At 38.2% G+C, this 13,880-nt stretch overlaps 1 protein-coding gene across 7 annotated transcripts in view; it reads left to right on the top strand.

Moving 5' to 3' along the window:
- ITSN2 (intersectin 2) overlaps nucleotides 1-13,880 on the top strand; it is a 317,097-nt gene that overhangs the window by 147,806 nt on the left and 155,411 nt on the right. For all 7 annotated transcript variants that reach the window (XM_033939784.1, XM_033939780.1, XM_033939783.1 and 4 more), the window contains one exon: nucleotides 11,538-11,674. In XM_033939784.1, the coding sequence (XP_033795675.1) occupies nucleotides 11,538-11,674 (137 nt within the window). The remainder of the gene's footprint in view (nucleotides 1-11,537; nucleotides 11,675-13,880) is intronic.

Here is a 13,880-nt window from a genome sequence, read left to right as displayed (position 1 = left end):
GGGCCATGCATGCTCAGAACTTTACATTAAGTTCTGAGCTCTGGGAGAGCAATTCCAGTCTGGAACCATAGGGTGATGGTGCCTTATCAGTCCTGCTATGTAAAACATCTGTTACAGGTATACAACATTTTTTTACTTACTAATGGTGACAAAAAGAAACCATGAGCCTTGATCTCTGGCTAGTTGTTCCATGACAATGATGGGATCATTCAAATTGCATTCAACAGAGGGTTAGCTATATACTGCCTTTAAAAAAAAAAAAAAAAGGGAACAGCAAAAGATTCATGGTCAGTGGGGAGGAGAGTGAATAGCATGGTTATAGTGACTTGTAAATGTGAGTACTGACTGATGTCATTTGTATAAAAAGCTATGTAATTAAATTATTTTATGGCTGTTTATAGTTTAATCTTACAGGGAATTTTAAAAAGCTGAGTGCAGAAGTTTGTAGTATTTTTTTGTGTTTTTTAAATTTTATCTGCCTTACTTTGCAGTGTGAGAATATGGATGAATCTGTTCTTCAGTGCCTTTTGTCTCTGCTAAGCTGCCTCAACAACCTCTTCCTCTTACTTAAGGTTATTTTCCTCTCTTTCCTGCTCCCATTTTGAGTTCTTTAGTAACTTTCTGTGCTTTCTTCCTTGCTGATAATTTGTATTTCACACTTAATAGCTTACAGCTAAAAATATCCTTGGAGACGTCTGTATGTGTGTGCATGGGCTTCTGAGAGGATGTTGAAAAAGTCAGCATTTGCATTGCCTAAAATAAGATTAGCAGCTCTATATAAGACAGAAATCTATGCAATGGTGGAATTAGCAAAAAATATTTTATGTCCAGCTTGTGTGTGATTGTTTTCTTTTCACTTAACTCTTGCTCAGTGAGGTTTAGCTGGTCTCTGTCTCTGTGAAATTGCAGCTGTGATAAATACATTGAAAAAACCTGTTAATCTCATTTTCAAATTCAGCTTCATAAAATTTGAATAAAAAGCAAAGTGAAGCCTGCTTATTTACAGTTCTTTTGTTTTATTTTATTTATATTTGGCTTATACCTTTTCATTAGTAACTCAAGGTGAGTTACATTCAGACACAATTAGTATTTCCCTGTCTCCAAAGGGCTTATAATCTAAGGGCTATATTTTATTGAATGATACTATTGCATTAACATATTTTATTTACCACAGGTCCCATTTTATGCAATGAAATCTATTCAATAATAACACAAATTAACTATATTAGCGTACTTGCATGATGAGTATTTTCAGTAAATCTAGTCCTGAGTTTCCTCCCTTTTCTTCTTATCTTCAATTTCCTTGATCCCAAAAAAGATGCTAAGAAATTATATTTCTCACAGTAAGAAAATTGTTCTGTATGAGCAACTCTAAACTATTTTTATTAATATGTTCAATATTAGCAGATAATTCAGTTACCATGTAGTTGATACCTAACAATCCATTATCAAGTGCATCTTCTTAAGAGTCTTTTTTCCCTCTGAAAGAGATATGCTGCTTGTACCTGATTTAAACTTTTCAGGTATGCAAATGCAATTATCAGCTTCTCTTTCTCTCCTGTAGGTTATACATGGTTAGGTCTTTAAGTCATAGCTGTTACGGTATTAGATTTATTCCCATTTTAGCAAACTTTCTGTAAAGCATCATTCAGCTTGCCTGCATTCTTGCCGAGGTACAGCTTTCAGAAGTAGACACAATATATTAGATAAAGTCTCACCAGTGACCTTCATGGAAGCATTATCACTTCCTTTTTTCTGGCCATGTCTGTCCCTCTGCATCCAATTTCCTTTGTTGTACTGCTTCATTGTCTTGAAATCATTTAATATAATCGCCCTGAAGTGTATCTCCTAGTTGGTGCATATTGTCTCACCATCTATGACTGCATTTGTTTTGTATTGAATTTCAACTGCCAAGCAGTCTACAATGTCTCTAGGCTTTTTTATGTACTATTTTTCATTCTTTCTATTGGACTGCCTATAACAGATCAAGATGTTATCTGCATAAAGGCAAATTTTTCTTCTTAACCTCCCCACCCCGCTTTAACCAAATACCAGAAAGCTTGAAGTCCTTGCCTGTTTGGGCCCTTCGTTTCAAACACATACAAACTGCCCTCTACGTGTGAAGCTTCCCACTGCTTAGAGGTGTCATCTTTAAGTACTTTGTATTTAATAAACACTACTACTTTTCTATTGCTTCATGTGCAGTCTTTTTAAACATTTTAACATAGATGGAATTGGAAATACCCATTGTTTGAAATGGAATTGTTCCAATTATTCCAGATAAAAGGTGCTTTACTGTGTACAGACAGGAACAACAAGTATGTATAAAGTAGACTCTTTGCCTGTCTACCCCTCTTGCCCCAATACACACAAATCTGTGACCCGGGGGGATCAAGATGACGTTGAGAATGGACACCTGAGCGGACAGCGCTGATCATTTGCTGAGTTTCAGTGTGTGGTGTGAAATATGGGAAAAAGGAAAGGGACTGTGCACCCTAACTCTCTGGCGACTGGAACCCCCCCCAGCGGATGACACAGCTGATGTTTATGAGCGCTTTTGCCCGTTCGGGTGAAGATCCCAGACCTACCTCAGGGGTTATCCCATATTCATTGGGAGACCTCAGCATGGGAGCAAGCTGGGCGTCGTTAAGTCCGGAGCATAGACTGGTTCCTTGCCAACCTGGAAGCGATTCAATACAGGGAGCTGCTGGTGTCCTGTTACCCCAAGAGGGAAGAGTGGACTCCAGCCTGAAAGGTACGCCTTCACTGGGCTCTTTGGAGGAAGGAGTAGGTTATTTTTGTCAATGTTCTCCCAGCACAATGAAGGAAGAACTGAGACTCGCTTCAGGTGAGAATGTTATCAGTTTTGGGGTGTTGAAAAAACCCAGAGAAGATTGATTTAGAAGCGCTCTGTCAAGCCATATCTGTCATGGATTCCAACCTAAAATTGACTCTTTCTACTATTAAAACTGATTATGGTACTGTCTTATCTAAAGTGGAGCAAGAAGTTAAATTAAAAGAACTGAAAGCTGTAGAAGTAGAAATGGTTAAAGAAAGATCATTTCGCATAAAATGGAAAACTTTGAAAATCGGCTGAGAGAGAATAATTTAAGATTCGTGAATTTCCCCAAATGCCATATCATCTCACCGGTGGAGATGGTTAGGAAAATTTATCCCCAATTGTGGGAGCTTATTACCTAAATATTAGGAGTTCTCAATGGGAATCTACTCCAGCGGAACTGCCTGTAGATAAACAGGCGGATATGAACTTATCTTCATTTTTGGAAACTTCTTTAGAAGTGGTTACTGATAGAACTACCATGCTTGTAACTCTAGCTTTGGAAAGTGACAGGGAGTTTGTTCTTCATCTGTATTTCCATCATATGAATGACCAGTTTTTAGGCTCAAATGTTAGAATTTTTCCTGTTTGGCACAAAAAACCCAGAGACATAGGAAAGAATTCTTGACCTTGAGGTCAAGGATTCTGGCTCTGGGGGCTACATTTATTGTTAAGTATCCTGCAACATGTAATGTTTCTTATCAGAATAAGAATTTTCTTTTTTTTTTTTAGCCTAAACAACTCTTTTTTTGTTTTTGTTGAGGCAATCTTGAATTCATTAAACCAATGGCTTTCCAATCAATGTTTCAAACAGTTCCTCAATACTTCATTTGAAAAAGTTCATTAGCAAAAAATAAATTCATTTGCAAAAAATAAGTTCATTAGCAAAAAAATTCATTAAAAAGCTATAAACGGAGAAAGCCCTATCTACTGGAACAACCGACTAACCCTATCCACCTCAACCAGACACAGGAGAACCCACACAATAGTCATACATCCACCAACCAAAAATGTCAAAAGAAGTAAAATGTATGACAACCTACTAGCCACCAGAGCAGCTAAACTGGACAGACAGCTCACCAATCAGCTGCCTTCGACCTCAGACTACAAAACCTTCAAAAAAAAAACAAAAATACTCTTCAAAAAATACATAAAACCAATATAACACATCCAAACAGGCTTTGAACTCGTCCTCCAATTCCAACTACTCATTAACAAATTAGAAAATGCTCAAACTATTCCTTAAGTACTTCTTAATGTCTTAACAGTATGTCCTTATTACAATAACAACTCTTGTGTAATCTGCCTTGAACCACAAGGTAAAGGTGGAATAGAAATCACTAATGTAATGTTAAAGGGTACTGGGAGGAGAATTCAGAGACTTAGCAGAGATCCAAAAAAACTTGATCTGAAAAAGTTGGTTAGCCACCCTAGGACCTTTATCACTGATCCGTGCCTCAGCAATACAGGATAGGAGATTTCATCAACTACACCAAAAAGCTAATGGAAGATCTAATGGCATGCTTATCTGAATCTAGAGACATCCAAATTCATTCACCAAGACAGATAGGGAAAATGCTTGAGTACCTGATTGTAAACTGTTTAGATAATCTTGATAAGCAGTATATAAATACCTAATAAAAAAAAAATAACACAAGCAGCAATCGTTTCAGTAGAAAAAACAAGAAGTTATAGTATGAAACATGAAGGAAGTAGACCAAGGGAATAGCATGTTAGTATTTCCTCTGAGAAGACATGATAGACTAATGGAACAACTATCCAATGGGGAAAGGAGTGTAAAACAGCAACAAAAATCTAGAAAAGTTAGGATAATAATAGAGGATTCTGAGAGTACCCAAAATGAGTTACAAAGCAGACACAGCAAGCAATTCACAACATAACTTGGAAAAATTAATTAGCTAATTTTTTTAGAAACCCTGATTCTCCCATAAAAATCCCTCACTATCACAAACACAGCACCAATAACCAAACTGGATACATAAATCAACTGTACAGGTTAAACGTGGGAAATTCTTAGCTCTGACACGAAGATTAACATCTACTGTTAAATAAATTCTGCAGATTTTATCAAAAATAGAAAACTGGCTAGATGAAACTTATAATCAGGTGCCACCGTTCTAATTCTATATTCTTTATAGGTGTTCTGATGGACATTTTTTTTATCAGTTAGTAATTAACAACAAGGTGGCAAAGACACCAGTCAGAAAGTATTACTTTGATCCTAAATGCTTTTAGAGGCTATTCCGAATGAGCCAATTAATTGAACTCATAGAACAAAGGTCAAACTGGCCCACTCAACCAGTTCTCATCTTTTGTAAAACTTTCAGAAATAAGGTACTAAAAAAAAAAAAAAAAAAGAAATTTGGCATATTTTTATGACCCTAAGCAACTTAAGAACTTTCTTGAAGGCTGGAGTTAACTTTGACAGCGATGTCAGTGGTGGGGTAGAGTGGCTGATGCAGGGTGGACTTCTATAGCCTGTGTCCTGTGTGTGGCAAAATGGATCAGAAACAAGAATGCACATTTTTACCACATTCATATAATTGGAGTACAGGTCTTGTCTATCTCAGGGGAGAGGGTAAAAACATTTTATAGTGGAACTTAGTAAGTAAAATGGAACTTAGCAAGTAAAATTATTGGCTTGTGGTTTTAACATTGTCTCAAAAATGAATGTGACTTAAGGCAGACTGGATGGACCACACAGGTCTTCTTTATCTGCCATCATTTACTACTATGTTTACAAAGGGATATCTAAGTTCCATGGATATTTCTAATTTGTATAATGTGTGTTTCAAATGCCAAAACTTTTTCTTATATTTTATTTGGCTATTATTTTGAAAGATCAGACTTGAGAATGGTATGTCCCCGCAGGATCTCAATATCTCTGTCCTGTCCCTACGAGTTCTGTCCCTGTCCCATTTCTGCAAGCTCTGCCTTAACTGCACAAGCCTTGAAAACTTATGATTTTAAAGCGTTTGAGATTTGTGCAGATGAGGACAGAGCTTGCAGAAATGGGGCAGGGGCAGGGACAGGGAGAGAGCTCACGAGAATGGGACGGGGATAGAGAGATGTAATGTAATGTAATTTATTTCTTATATACCGCTACATCCGTTAGGTTCTAAGCGGTTTACAGAAAATATACATTAAGATTAGAAATAAGAGATCCTGTGGAGATGGGGAAAATTTGTCCCCTTGTCATTTTCCAGTTCAGACTTTCTTTGAGTTGGTTCCTTCAAATATTGTGGGCTTATAGAGATCACTATAATTTTTGTTTGTTTATATTTATTTTCTAATTGTTTGATATATTTCGTGATTTCAAGTTGTTTTATTAGAATGTATTTGAAAAGTACTATAAATAAAAAAATAAATAAAAGTAAAACAAAATGAAGAAAAATCATGCTGTATTTATTACTGGAAATGTATATGATATGAGTATGTTTTCTCTAAAGAATAAATCAAGATAGTGTGCCTTTTCAATTTATTTAATGTCTTTCAGGCTTGGGGCCACTGTTTTGTCCCAGTGGTTTGTCACCTTGAAATCCTCAGATGTTGTTATCCCAAGGTCCCTTTCCCAGTCCGTAGGTATCAGCCCCTCGCCCTCTAGCATATACTACTCTTTTGTATGTCTGCTTCCCAAGTGCATCACTCTGCACTTCTTTGTATTTAATTTTATCTGCCAAGCATTAGACCATTTTTCTAGATACTATACTATACAGGTCTTATATCTCACAATTTTTCTTCAAGGATTCAATGTGGCTAGTAGGAACAATTCCTGAGGCACAAGAGATTGATAGAGACATCTATACAGACCAGAGTCATATTATCTTATAAGAAAAATAGATATGTCTTAAGTGTCTGTCAGAAGCAGAAGTATGAGGAGATCTGTCATATATATGTTGGGAATTTATTCCAAATGTATGGAACTTGGAATTCAAAGGTTGACTCGAACATTCTTTTTCAGTGGACTTGTTGAGGGGATGGGAAAGAAATCTTTAACTATTGTGTTGATCCTGAGTTGAGGAATGAGGGTGTGACCCTGATGTTTGTGGTGAACCATAGGAGTTTTCATCATGTATGGCTTTGTGGATCATGCAGGTCATCTTGAACTGTATTTGTTTATTGGTAGCTAATTTACCATATTTTTCGGACCGTAAGACGCACTTTTTCCACCCCCAAAAAGGGGGTGGAAAAGGGAGTGCGTCTTATGGACCGAATATACTGTGCGTGCTCCCCTGTACCTTTTTTCATGGCGGAGGTCCAGCGCAGTCTCCTGGACAGCTGCCTTTGTCTTAGAAGAGTGACGCACAACATAGGAATGCGACCTTTGCGCTTCCTGCTCGTGCTGCTCTGTGATTGGCTGAAGTCAGTTACTGACTGCAGCCAATCACAGAGCAGCGCAGGAACTGGCAAGAAGCACAAAGGCTGCACTCCTGCATTGTGCATCGCTCTTCTAAGATAAAGGCAGCTGTCCAGGAGACTGCGCTGGACCACCATCATTAAAAAATGTATGGGGGGCGCGCAGTGTATTCGGTCTATAAGTTCTTTCTATTTTTAGCTTCTTTCCTGTAATCGGTTCTATTTCTGTGCACGGTATAGATCACTTCTCAAATTGTCCACTCTCTCCAGTGGTTCACTCTGTTGCAAGTAATTGTGTTATCCACCAAAACGCAAACTTTTCCTTCTAACCCTTCTGCGGTGTCATTCACAAATGTTTTGAATTAAATTAGCCCCAGTACCAGTCCTTGAGGCACTCCACTGCTCACTTTTCTTTCATCTGAGTGATTCCCGTTTACTACCACCCTCTTATCTGTCAATCAACCAGTTTCTACTCCACTTTAATCCAGTTAGCCACTTCAGGTTCTAAGTTGAACCTGTCGGCTTTATTTATGAGCTTTCTATGAGGAAAAATGCCAAGTGCTTTGCTTAAATTCAAGTAGACTACATCTAAGTCATGTCTATGATCCAAATCTCTGGTTACTCAAAGAAATTAATCGGATTCATTTGGCACAATTTTTCTTTGGCAAAACCATGTTGGCTCTGATCTTGTAATCCATTGTATTTCAGAAAGTTCACTCGTTGTTGGGGGGTTTTTTTTTCCTTTAGCAGCACCTCCATTACTTGCTAGTCTGTAGTGTACTACTTTTTCTCTGTCACCATTTTTGTGAAGATGGATCGCATGCCATCATCTCCAATCCTGTGGAATGTCTCCTGTATCTAAGGAATTATTAAACAAATCTCTGAGGACCGGCCAGGACCATTTTAAGCTCCCTCAATATTCTGGGATTGATCCCATCTAGCCCCCTGGCTTTAAGAACATAAGAATAGCTTTACTGGGACCATCAAGCCCAGTAGCCCGTTCTCACAGTGGCCAATCCAGATCACTAGTACCTGGCCAAAGCCCAAGGAGTAGCAATATTCCATGCTACCGATACAGGGCAAGCAGTGGCTTCCCCCATGTCTTTCTCGATAACAGGCTATGGACTTTTTCTCCAGAAACTTGTCCAAATCTTTCTTAAAACCAGCTATGCTATCTGCTCTTACCACATCCTCTGGCAATACATTCCAGAACTTAACTATTCTCTGAGTGAAAAAAAATGTCCTCCTATTGGTTTTAAATCTATTTCCTTGTAATTTCATCGAGTGTTCCCTAGTCTTTGTAATTTTTGACAGAGTGAAAAATCGATCCACTTGTACCCGTTCTACTCCACTCAGGATTTTATTGACTTCAATCATATTTCCCTTCAGCCGTCTCTTTTCCAAGAAGAAGAGCCCTAACCATTTTAGCCTTTCCTCATACGAGAGGAGTTCCATCCCCTTTACCATCTTGGTCGCTCTTCTTTGAATCTTTTCTAGCACCACTATATCTTTCTTGAGATAAGGAGACCAGAATTGAACGCAATACTCCAGATGAGGTTGCACCATCGAGCAATACAAGGGCATTATAACATTCTTAGCCATGTTAACCATCCCTTTTTTAATAATTGCTAGCATCCTGTTTGCTTTCTTGGCCACCACCACACATTGGGCAGAAGGTTTCATTGTATTGTCTACGATGATACCCAGATCCTTTTCTTGGGCGCTAATCCCCAAGGTGGACCCTAGCATCCGGTAATTGTGGTTCAGGTTATTCTTCCCAATGTGCATCACTTTGCATTTGTCCACATTAAATTTCATCTGCCATTTGGACGCCCAGTCTTCAAATTTCCTAAGGTCCGCCTGCAATTTTTCACAATCTACGTGCGTTCTAACAACTTTGAACAGTTTAGTGTCATCTGCAAATTTATCATTCCAATTTATAAATAAGTTAAATAGCACCAGTCCCAGTACAGACCCATGCAGCACTCCACTGTTTACTCTCCTCCATTGAGAAAAATGACCATTTAAACCTACCCTCTGTTTTCTATCCAATAACCAGTTCCTAATCCACAACTGAACTTTGCCACCTATCCCATGACACTTTAATTTTCTCAGGAGCCTCTCATGAGGAACTTTATCAAAAGCTTTCTGAAAATCTAGATACACTATGTCAACTGGCTCACCTTTATCCACATGTTTATTCACACCTTCAAAGAAGTCAAGCAAATTGGTGAGGCAGGATCTCCCTTGGCTGAACCCATTTTTAGCTTTTTTTTCAGGTATTCATTAACACTTTCTTCTGTCAATAGTGCAAAATCTACTCCCATATATACTTTTGTCAGCCACTTTCTTAAGAAGTATATATTTAGCACATCTGCTTTTTCCTCATCGCTCTCCATATAGAATCTTTTATTCTTACAATTCCATTTCATTTCCAGTTTTCCCCCTTTCACTGATAAGGTATCCTCTATGCGGGAAAATTGGGAAAATCTCTTTTTCAGAATTACAGGGCTCTGGAATAACCTTACTACCCCACTGCGGACTCAAGTCTCCTTCCAACTATTCCGTAAGCATCTGAAAACCAGTCTTTTCACAAAAACGTAACGCTCTCCTCCCCCCTTATTCTCAATCCACTAAACTCAATGTGCTATTCTCTTCCTTTATTAAACTTTTGTAAACCGTGCCGAGCTCTATTTTCATTGAGAAGATACGGTATATAAACTTAAGGTTTAGTTTAGTTTAGTTTAATTTACATTTCTAGTTTAATTTACATTTTCTTCTGCTTGTGTTTTTGCCAGCCATATTTCTCTCTGGTTTTTTTTTCCTGGTATTCATTTCTGTGTTCCTTTTATTATGTCCTTCGGTATTTCATGAATGCCATCTCTTTTGCCTTGAGTTCTTTAACCACTTGTTTGGAGAACTATATTGGTTTCCTTTTCCTCTTGCTTTTATGTCCTTTTATACATACCCCTCCTTTACAAAGCTGTGCTAGTATTACCAGCTGCCGCGGTAATACTCTCCGATGCTCTCCAACATTCTCCACCACTTATAGAATTCCTAGGAGCGTCTGAGCTGTTACCGTGGTGGAGGATAAAGACGCTGAAATTTTTATAGCTTCTTATCAGCTTGAACTACTGTCTTTTCACTTCTCTTATTTCATCCCATTCTGTCAGCTCTTTCCCCAGATGCTCCTTCATTTTGCTAAAATCAGTATGTTTGAAATTCAGGACTTGAGTTTTGTGTGTTTGCACTCCACTATAACACTTATATTAATCCTTATCTGTGATCACTACTGCTCACTTGGGCCTCACCAGGACATTGATCCAGCATTGCTCCTTCCCTCATGGGTTTAGTCACTATTTGAGCAGATCCACAATCTCTATTTTTTTCTGCTTCAGCAGATGAGATGTTCCAATCCATATCCCTCAAGTTGAAACCTCTCAACAGCAGCACCTCTCATTTCATTCCCATCTTTGTATATCTTTGACCAGTTCTTCAGCTTCTCTGTGTTGGAAGTCTATAGATAACACATTTACAGATACATTTGGTGGATAAGTATCTCGTACCAGAGCTAGAGGACTTGAATAGTGTCTTATCTTTAATTTTATTCTTAATTTTTCTTTTATCTTGATATAGCTTCTTTACTAAGATTTTATTGTAAATTTTATTATTGTAAACCCCATGACGTTATTGCCATTGGTGGTATATCAAAAAATGAATAAACCTGGAAACTCAGCTACAAAACTAGCATACCTGAATACCTTGAACCACTACTAATAAAAGTCATGAACTAAATCCAAATGTTCTTATTTAAAATTAGGACATCTAGCTATGCATTTTTACAGAATTATTCTGGGAAGGTTGATATTGGGATTATCATTATTTTTGAGTTTAATTGTCAAATGTCGGGGATGGTGGTCTTTCTCAAGCTCCTCCAGGCATATCTCCTACCCAGTTCACTTTAAAGGATATCCGTAGTGAATATGCATGTGAGAAATTTGGATGTGTTACAACCATTGGATGGAAGTATATCTCATCATATGTATTATTTATATCTTGAAATCCTAACAGGCTAGGAGGTACAATAGAGATGGATTGAGAATCACTTTTCTAGGGGTCTGAATATGGGGGGTGATGGGTAGAGCAGGCCAGCTATGCTGAAGGTTTGCCTAATATTTTTGCACTGGCCCTGACTTTATTTTTTATAATCCTGCTGGTCTAAAATGAACTTTGAAGTCCCTTATATAAACCTTGAATGTTCTCCTCACAAATGCCTTTGTTCTATTCACTAACCTTAAACATTACTGTGATTTATCAATAGGAACTGAGGGAAAGTTACAACAAGCAGCAGGTAGCCCTTCAGCAGCTGCAGAAGATAAAACAAGACAAACTGAGAGAGATTGAAAGGAAGAGGGCTGAATTAGCACAAAAAAAGAAACAGGAGGAAGAAGCTATAAGGTAACATCAATTTAAAATGAAAGAATAATATACAGCAGACTCTCTGATAACCAGAACTCAAGCAACCAGAACTCTCAAGCAACCAGCAAAAACAATCTAAGAAATACTGTAATACTTTAAATAAAAGTGAAAATAAAATCAATTTCTGGCAGAAATTTAAGTTTAAATTTGGCATGCCACACCTAAGTACACCCACGCTTTGCTTACCACATGTCTGGTAGTTTGTCTGGAACAGTTTATGGTATGGCATAGTATGAGGTATAGTATTAGTTACGGTAGGCTTATTTTTAATAGTAACTCTCAAGCAACCAGAAACTACATTTATCCAGCATCTATCAATCCTCATGGGTGCCGGTTAACTGAGAGTCGACTGTCTTTAAACACAGTCAATACAAATTTATTATATCAGACTCAAAGGTTTTAGACCTCTTTAGAAATCAAAAGATAGAGCAATTAGCTGAAAAGGTCTTCAAATGTTTATATACATATTCAAACCCACAGACCTCAGAAGAACCGTGCTGTATGTCTAGTTTCTTCAAAGAACATACAGACCAATTACGGCATCCATGGTCGTCATAGGTCTCTATAAAAATCTATAAAAGTTCCTGATTAAAAATCTATAGCGGGAAGCATGAGTCGCTTGATATAAGGGGGATTCCTTGATATAGCCCATTCGGGGCGAAACATAGTCTATGTCGGAGTGCCTACCCCCACCCGCGTAGATAAAAGATAAGTACTTTTTGATATGTTAAGTCAAATAACTACTAAAAATTAAAACTAAAAATAAAAAATGTTATAGAGACCTATGACGACCATGGATGCCGTAATTGGTCTGTATGTTCTTTGAAGAAACTAGACATACAGCACGGTTCTTCTGAGGTCTGTGGGTTTGAATATGTATATAAACATTTGAAGACCTTTTCAGCTAATTGCTCTATCTTTTAAACACAGTCAGCATAAAATAGATTTAACACACTGATTGACTGCCAGACAAATGGAAGCGACAAATAAATAACTTCCCCCCGTTACAAAACCGTGAAAGTGGTTTTTAGCACAGGCCAGCTCTGTGCTGCTCCCAACACTCATAAAAACATAGGAAATGCCGCTGTTGGGTCAGACCAATGGTCCATCGTGCCCAGCAGTCTGCTCACGCGGCGGCCCTTGATCAAAGACCAGCACCCTAACTGAGACTAGCCCTACCTGCGTACGTTCTGGTTCAGCAGGAACTTGTCTAACTTTGTCTTGAATCCCTGGAGGGTGTTTTCCCCTACGACAGACTCCAGAAGAGCGTTCTAGTTTTCCACTACTCTCTGAGTGAAGAAGAACTTCCTTACGTTCATACGGAATCTATCCCCTTCAATTTTAGAGAGTGTCCTCTCATTCTCCCTACCTTGGAGAGGGTGAACAACCTGTCCTTATCTACTAAGTCTATTCCCATGAATGTTTCAATCATGTCCCCTCTCAATCTCTTCTGTTCAAGGGAGAAAAGGCCCAATTTCTCTAATCTTTCACTGTATGGCAACTCCTCCAGCCCTTTAACTATCTTAGTCATTCTTCTCTGGACCCTTTCGAGTAGTACCGTGTCCTTCTTCATGTACGGCAACCAGTACTCCAGGTGAGGGCGCACCATGGCCCGGTCCAGCGGCATGATAGCCTTCTCCGATCTGTTCGTGATCCCCTTCTTTATCATTCCTAGCATTCTTTTCGCCGTCACCACACATTGCGTGGACGGCTTCATCGACTTGTCAATCATAACTCCCAAGTCTCTTTCCTGGGAAGTCTCTCCAAGTACCGCCCTAGCAGCGCAGAGCATTCAGCGCATAGGTGTGTGCTAAAAACTGCTTCTGCGGTTTTGGAAAAAAAAAAGGGGGGGGGGTAAATATGAAAACTGCACCACAGCAGTGATAGCATTATTATGTAAAACTGTTCTCTAAAATGAGCAGTAATTATTTGTGCTTTAGTTTATCCCAGTACGGATTTATTTTTGCAAACATGCTCTTTCCATTAACAAACTGACCACATATCATGCAATTATATCAGCATTCTTTATTTTAAGGATTTCAGATAGGTGCAGTAAAACTTCATTAACATACTTTATGAAGTACTACTAAACTCGTCATTCATCCTTAACATTATCCTTACTTATATTTATTTTTTTATAGTGCTTTTACTTATGTAGATATATATATTTAAAAGCCACTTATCT

The sequence above is a fragment of the Geotrypetes seraphini genome, chromosome 3 (assembly GCF_902459505.1).
Source record: "Geotrypetes seraphini chromosome 3, aGeoSer1.1, whole genome shotgun sequence".
NCBI classification, from domain to species: Eukaryota; Metazoa; Chordata; class Amphibia; order Gymnophiona; family Dermophiidae; genus Geotrypetes; species Geotrypetes seraphini.
This window is presented reverse-complemented; position numbering and strand designations above follow the sequence as displayed.